Source organism: Rousettus aegyptiacus, unplaced genomic scaffold (assembly GCF_014176215.1).
Source record: "Rousettus aegyptiacus isolate mRouAeg1 unplaced genomic scaffold, mRouAeg1.p scaffold_m13_p_1, whole genome shotgun sequence".
Taxonomy (NCBI): Eukaryota; Metazoa; Chordata; class Mammalia; order Chiroptera; family Pteropodidae; genus Rousettus; species Rousettus aegyptiacus.
Window position 1 is genome coordinate 28,738,121 of NW_023416284.1, and position 8,088 is coordinate 28,746,208.

General features: G+C 36.5%; 1 protein-coding gene across 1 annotated transcript; it reads right to left on the reverse strand.

Moving 5' to 3' along the window:
* Nucleotides 1-894: 894 nt before the first annotated feature.
* On the reverse strand, nt 895-1,161 carry LOC107499379 (ATP synthase subunit g, mitochondrial-like). Its single transcript, XM_036220844.1, has one exon. It carries the CDS (start codon nt 1,159-1,161, stop codon nt 895-897), a length of 267 nt encoding a protein of 88 aa, XP_036076737.1.
* Between the last annotated feature and the right edge of the window lie 6,927 nt (nt 1,162-8,088).

Sequence of the window (8,088 nt, forward strand, 5' to 3'; positions counted from 1 at the left end):
TTATGAGAATTACATTTTATTATTATTATTTACACTAATATTTAAGAATTCTAAATGTAAACATGGGTGTACAATTAAGTTGAATCATAATTTAAGTAACTGGTATCTTTATGATTTTTTTCCTTCTAAATCTCAGACAAAAATAAAAACTATGTGAGCCTATGGAGTTATGCTAACTATGCTAACTGGGTAAAGTTTTAAGGGGCCATATATTTCTCTGTCAGATTCTTATTATTAACAGTGATTATATCATTCTTTAATGATAATTTAATTATGTTATCTAAAATTGCTAACTGACTTTAGGATCCTGGACGAATACAATATTGAGATAATTAACAAACACCGTTTACTTGGAAGCCTCCAAAGAAATTAAAATTGAGAGAGGGGGAGAAAATAAAATTCTTTTTCTTTTTCTTTTTTTTTAGCAAAGAGAAACCATACAAATTTTATTCTTTATACTACTGACATGATTTGACTTTGGTACATGGTATTACTATTTCTCCAAGTTTTAGTTTTCTCAAGGCTTTTCCCCCAGTTTTTCCAGAAATAAAATATATTTCCAACCCTCAAATTAAAGTGTCATCTTCCTAAATATATGTACCAGGTTGGTATTCACATATTTTCTTTCCAATTTCAGGCTAAATAAAGCCATGCATTTAGAACTATATTAACATTATTAAAGCAAAAGACAATCTAACTTAATATCAAGAGAAACTGTGACCTTCCATGCAGTGTTTTATATAGAAAACATTGATTTTGACATATTTTATTTTATTCAAATACCAGCCTGCTCATACATGGCCTAAAAACATGCAAATAATAAACCAACAAGAAACAATGTGAAAGATTGGTCTTCAAACATTATAGCCAATGATGCCATGCTTCCCTATAATCTCACCAACATAAAACCATCCACACCTCAGTGGCCACCAAACCATTCAACAGAGCTTCCTTAACTGAGCTGTTCGAAGCTGCCAGTTTGAGTGCTATTACTATTTTTTTCAAGCTCTGAATATCTGTAGGGATCTCAGCAGGGATTGGAGGAACCAGCTCAACCTTGGTATAGTGCCAAAATGTGGCCAATCGTGGCTTCGAGTAAGTCACAGCAGTGTTTACCAGTGCCAGGGCCTTCTCTGCGAGGTAAGAGACAAACTGGGCCATAGTGCTAGGTCGGAAAGTCCGTGGCCTCCCAAAAATAAAATTCTTAATTGCCATTCAATCTTCAAATGAAATTTCAACCAATATATTCTTTTCTTTATATTTAAAAAATTTTTATTTATTAATGTATTCTTGACTATATACATTTGTTCCTTACAGTGTTCAGATTAAGATGTAAAGTCAATCCATGTTTTAAAAATCATTGCGCTAAGATAGTGCATCTTTGCATTAACTTTAGTGTTTATGAGAATCACATAGAGAGCTTATTAAAATACAGATTTCTAGGCCCCACCTCTGGAGATTCTGATCCTGTAGGTCTGGAGTAGGACCAGAGAACTTGAACCTAACAAGCTCTGAGGCAATGCTACTTCTGCCGATCAGTAGACTGTTCTCTGTAACTGTGCCCAGAATGAGACTGTTGAGGTCAATTTTGTTTTAAAATCAGTTTAGAGCCTTACTTGGTATTATCATCTAAATATATTGTTTGATAGACTTTATAAATATATATTGCTGTACATACTTAACTATCAATATATAATAAAGTTAGCAAATATAAGAAATGTTTAAAAGGGACTGGTAGCTCAGAGGAAAAAAAGAAATGGACTGTAAGTACATAATCTGTGCTCAACACTAGGTAGAAAAATGTTCTTTCTCTTTTATCTCTTCTGCCTAGGTGGCCTCACTCATGCATGGATCCTATCCTTCTGTTACTTTCTGTCAGGATGTCATAAAATATTATTATTGATTAATAACATAGGTAAGGGTGTAACCATTTATTATTCTCAATCACCTTTGCTCTTATCCTTGTGAACCGACCAATTTTTTTTCTGGTGACTTTTTCTGATCCTAACTTTCTCTATGATCAAGGGTTCTTTTGCATCCAGATTATTTTTGCCTGTGCCCAACCGCACCCCTCCCCGCCCCCGCCCCACCCCAGGTAATCACTGAGTAGCACCAAAGGTTTGCGCCTCATCTTGCTTGGGCATCCTAAGACAATGCACTCTCAAAGGGGTTTTAGAAAAAAATTGCTATGCTCCCAATTCTTCCAGAATTGTTTGACAGTGCCATAAGAACTGTGTTGTTTGTCTTGCCCACAATGTTGGGGGAAATTGTCAAGACAAAGAGAAAAGCTTCAGGGCTGCCATAAGGTTGTTTCTACCCGGAAGTATAATGAGTCATGTACATATCATATACTCCTAGTAGGGCACTTCGCCTCTATGGTATTCTTCCCCCACAAGCGTAATTCCAATTTAATCATGAGAAAACTTCAGAAAAACCTTAATTGAGGAACATTCTACGAAATACTTGACTAGCATTCTTAAAAAATGTCCGGATCATGAAAAACAAGGCAACACAGAAGAAACTATCACATATTGGAGGAGACTAAGGAAACATGATGATTAATGAAATGTGGTATCCTGGACCGGGTTCTAAAAAAAGAAAAAGGACAGTAATGGAAAAATTGTTGAAGTTCAAATATAGTTTCCTTAGTCAATATAGCTAAAGCTTTGTCCATTTTGTTAACCTTTTGGAATCAATTTTTGGTTTCTTTGATTTTCTCTGTTTCTTTTCTTTATTTTATTTATCACTTATCTAATTTTTATTATTTCCTCCCTCCTGCTAGTTTTGGGTTTAGTTTGCTCTTCTCTTCTAATTCATTAAGGTTTAAAGTTAGGTTGTTGATTTGAGATCTTTCTTTGTTTCTAACCTGAGCATTTATAGCTTTAAATCCCCTCTATGTGCTACTTTCACTGTATCTCACAAGTTTTGATATTTTCATTGTAGATTTTTATTACTATACAAATGAAAATAATGTATTTTCATGTTTAGCCATCTCTAAATATTTTCTAGTTTCCATTATGATTTCCTTTTTGACCCATTGGTATGTTGTCTAATTTCCACAAATTTAAGAACTTTCTAATTTTCCTTCTGTTATTGATTTCTAGCTTCATCCTGTTGTGGTCAGAGAAAATACTTTGCATGGTATCTATGTTTTAAAATATCTATTGAGAATTGATTTGTAGCCTAGTATATGCTCTAAATTTGAGAATATCCCATGCTCACTTGAGAAGAATGTGTATTCTGTTGTGGGGTAGAATGTCCTACAGTTAGAATGAGCTGGGTTTGTGTGTGTGTGTGTTGTTCATGTCCTCTCTCTATTATGGAGAGGGACATATTGACATCTCCAACTATTATTGTAGAACTATCTATTTCTCTCTCAAGTCTGTCAGTTTTTGTTTTATGTATTTTGATGGTTTGTTATTATGTATGTAAATGATGTTTATACTTGTCATTTCTTACTTTTTTGAAAATTTAAAATATATATAATATCTTTTTTATCTCTTGTAACCATTTTTTTTTTTTAATTTAAAATCTATTTTGTTTGGGATGAGTATGGCAATTCCCACTCTCTTTTGGATACTGTTTGCAAGGAATATCTTTTCCATTCTCTAGCTTTCAAACTATTTGTGTCTTTGGATCTAAAGTGAGTCTCTGTAAACAGCATACAATTGGATCAGGTTTTTAAATCCATTTTATCAGTATCTGTCTTTGGAGAGTTTAATTCATTTACATTTAAAGTAATTACTGATGAGGGATTTAATTCTACCATTTTTCTATGTGTCGTATAGCATTTTTTTTTTTTTTTGGTTCTTCACTTCCTACATTATTGTCTTCCTTAGTATTTAGTTGATTTTTTTAAGGTTTTAATCCTTTTTAAATTTCCTTTTGTTTATATTCTATAGCTATTTTTCTTTGTGGTTACCATGGGGACTCTGTATAACATCTAATTTGAAGTGATGCCAGTTTAACTTCAATAGGATGCAAAAATTGCTCTAATATAGCTCTCTCCCCACCCTCTTTCAGGAAGAGCTAATGAGAATATTCCCCAAGTTCTAACATGTTTAAAATTGCTTTTCTACAGCCTTGATGTTACAGGTTAACTGTCCCACAAGTTTATGTTGGTGACATTATGCCAAACTGATTTTCTGCTTATTAGGTGACTTGGTCTTTCTGCTTGGAACCCCTAAGAATGTTTTTGTCATTAAAGTCCAATAATTCTACCAGGATGTGTCTCAGAGTTAATTTTACTGGGTCTATTTCTCCAGGTAAATGTGGTACCCTTTAAATATGTACACTTGGATCCTATTTAATTTCCAAAAGCTTTTTAAAATTTGAATTCTAAAAATTACTTCCTTTCTACCATTTTGATTTTCTTTTTCTGTGATTCCAATTATACATCTGTTGAATCTACTCTGCCTGTTTTTTTTTTTTTATAGCTATCATTTTCTTTCTGATCTTTTTTTAAGAATTCGTTTATTTTTAAATCATTTTCTTTGTTTTTTTTTTCCATTTCTATTCTCTATATCCTTTACTGTATTGCAGCTTGTTTATTCTCCCCTGGACATTCTGTAATTATCTTAATTTCTGAGATAGTTTTGACATATTCTCATAATTCTTTGACCATCTCCTTATTTTCTGACACTAGTTATCCTTATTTGGATAAAATAAAGCTCTTATTTTTTTTACCTCTGGCTACTCTGGCTCAGCCAGTCAATTCCTTGGTCCTGGTCCTGTCAACCATGCCTACTGCCTTGCCTTACTCCTTGGCTTCGACTCCGTGAACGATGTCAGCAGCACTGATCAAATCTTCGGCTCCTGCCTTGCTAACTATGCCTGCCATATTGCCAAACATGTGACCGTGCCAGCAAAATCCTGCTTTATGCCAAGGGACAGAGGTATCAGTAGCTTTTGTTACTGCTTACTGCCAATGAGTAATATAGATTCAAATCAATCTCTATTGATAGCGCTGCTGACAGTAGCAGAAAGTTGTTTATAATTTTTAAAGCAAAAGAATAGAATCATAGCTTTATAAACAAAAAAACTGAAATTCTGGAAGACAGTATAATTACAAAGGAAAAGAGAGGAAGGGCTTTTAACAAAGATCCTGAGTGGGAAAATTCATTTCTGCAGGTAAAGAGATCTTTGGAAAAAACTAATACCTATACTGACCTCCAGGCAGAAATAATCCCTTGAGCCCATCTGCTTAGTGGGCTTGAATCAAGTTTTACCTCCAAATCTGTACTCTTCTTAGGGTAATCTAAGAAGTAGAAGGTCATTTCCACATTGCATAACTTCTAGGTCACTGGTCTTCCTGTATTCCACACAGTAGGTGGCACCTCAGTGAAGGCTTGTCCCACATTCCAGTTCTGATAAATTTGACAAATTTTTTTCTCTCTCTTCAAAAATTTTTAATGCTATCGAAATATCTAATCACATCGTGACTTCTACCTCTCTCCCTATAAATGCTACATTGGGGCCCTTCTGCCTGTTAAATTAAATCCTTCTTTTGCTGTCAACCTGTTGAGTCATAATTCCTTTAAAAAATCTCCATCAGTATACCTGATGAAGAGTTTCTGGAGGACACACCACTTCCCCACAGCAGGAAGTTTCTGTGTTAGTAGCTCTGATTAAATCTCCAATGCTTAATTCTAAAAACTCCTTTTCAGTGATCTCTAAACAACAATTCTTGCTTCTGAACTTCTTACCTCTAGTCTTGACATAGGGTTTGGTTTCATTGTGGTTAGCTAGTTAAAATAGGTTTTAGGTAGGATTCTTCCAGAAGCCTATAATGAACCAAGGACGCATATGGAAGTGGTTTTGAGGGAGGAGAGGAGGCATCTGAAAAAATGCAGAGGAAAGGGCCTGCAGAAATAACCGACTGGGTCGGTTTAAACAGCTCTCTCCTCCCCCATTCTGCCCAGTGCTAACATGTTTTCCCATAGCTACCTTCCCCACCTCAAGAACTCTCCAGCTCACATCTGTTGATTCATAGTTTGCTATCCAACTAATATTCTTATCTCTGTAGCTGTGTACGAATAACAAGACTGTGTAAATCTGCTTGTTATGTTACAATTAGAGCTCAGCCTTTGGATAGGAATCTGCTGAGCGGTTTCCATCTCTCTGTTCAAGAATCCTATAATGTTGCTGATAATGCCAAGGTCGGGGGTTCTACAAAACAAACGACCTGTAAGACCAGTGGTCTGGAAATTTCTACCCCATTGCAGCCCCGCACCTGAAGCTCCGCCTCCCTTCCTGAGTCATGAGGCACACGTGAAACCTCAGACAAAGGAAGCAGGCGCCCCTTTGCATGGACACTGCAAGGGTAGATAAGCTGTAAGAAATCTAACCAAGGCGAGATCGTGCTTTGGGTCTGTTGAATGCCTCCTGCTCTCCGCCGGCATTAAATTCTCCTTCCTCTAACGAAATTGTCTGAGCGTCTAATTTCCTCCGTCAGATGTCGCTTCCTGCAACAGTTTATTAAGGAAAGCTACCAGGAGGACCAGTGAGGCAATGAGGAAGCAGAATTTCAAATGGGCAGAAGCCAGGCAAGTGCGAGATTGCAGGTGACATCACAGATATACATGGTCCTGCTGGGAGTTTTGAAGTAGGAATTAGGCTTCAGAGTTTGTCTTGTACTAAAGAGACTGGGTTTTGCACTCCCAGCCAATAATTGGCAAGGGCCCCGTCAGGTGGACTTGTAAGATTTCCAGGCACTTTCAGCTCTCTGTACGGAGGGGCAGGGGTGGGGGTCCAGTGCCCGAGGGCAATCCTCAGAAGGCTACAAGTGGGGCATTTAGCAGCAAAGCATGCAGAAGCTGGGTAAAGGCCGCACAGAGCTGATAAAGGGGAACTAGAGCCTCTGGGTGGGGCCCTGTAATGACCACTACCTGCAGGTAAATCTAGTCTAAAAGTACCTGTTAATAGCTGAATTATGTCCCCTCAAATTCATATGTTAAATTCCTAACCACAGGTACCTCAGAATGTGACTATATTTGGAGACAGGGTCTTTAAAGAGGTAATTAAGTTAAAATGAGGTCATTAGCGAGGTTGGTCTGCCTGGTGTTTTATAAGAGGAAATTGAGACACACACAGGTATAGAGGGAAGGCCCTGTGAAGATGCAGAAGAAACCAACCCTGCCAACATCTTGATCTCAGACTTCTAGCCTCCAGAACTGTGAGGAAATAAATCTCTGTTGTTTAAGCCACCCAGTCTGTAGTATTTTGTTGTGGTAGTTTGAACAAATAATACAGTATCCTTTGCATCTGGAAACAGAAGGTCTCCTTCCTGTAATTACATCACTTTAAAAACAAACTATTTTTCAAACAAGAGACTTCTGTATCTGGATAACTTGTTGGGAGGCCACAAAGTTAGTAAAATAGCTATCTTCTAATTCAAGATCTCTATTCTGTTCATAAAACAATATTGTCTTCATTTCCAATTGCCCCTAATCCAGCCACGACACTGTCCAATATACTACCTACTGTTAACTATTTCACAATTATAGACTTGGGTATTACCTTCTCTGTTCCAATTTCAGAGAAAACATTCGAAAGCCTCTCTACAGTCATGCACCGCATAATGACATTTTGGTCAATGATGGACTGCGTATATGATGGTGGTCCCATAAAATTATAATAGAGCTGAAAAATTCCTATCTCCTAGTTACGTCATAACCATTGTGAAGTTGTAGCACAACTCATTACTCACATGTTTGTGGTGATGCTTGTGAGAAGAAGAAGGAAGAGGAGGAGGAGGGAGAGGGGGAGGGGAGTTAGAGGAGAAAAGGAAGGAAGGAAAAAAAGGACAGATGTAGTATTGCAGAGTCCTCTGGGAAACTTTCCTATATTGGGTCCTGGATCCCATAAAACTGCCATATAACTATTTATCCTTCTCATGGGAAGCATAAGGAATTAACAGACTGTGACAATGGTCTTTTATTTTTCCATTATATTTTAACTCCTATCTGTTAAAAAGCTTCCAAGACCAAAGAAATCAAGTTTAAAAAGTAATTTATATTATACAATTCTTATTTGATCTAACACTTAATCTCTCTCTTTTGAGTTTATTGGCTTCACCTAAGAAGATAT

What these genes read in the sequence shown, in the direction of transcription:
- LOC107499379 (XM_036220844.1), bottom strand. Translation starts at nt 1,161, where the DNA reads ATGGCCCAGTTTGTCTCTTACCTCGCAGAGAAGGCCCTGGCACTGGTA.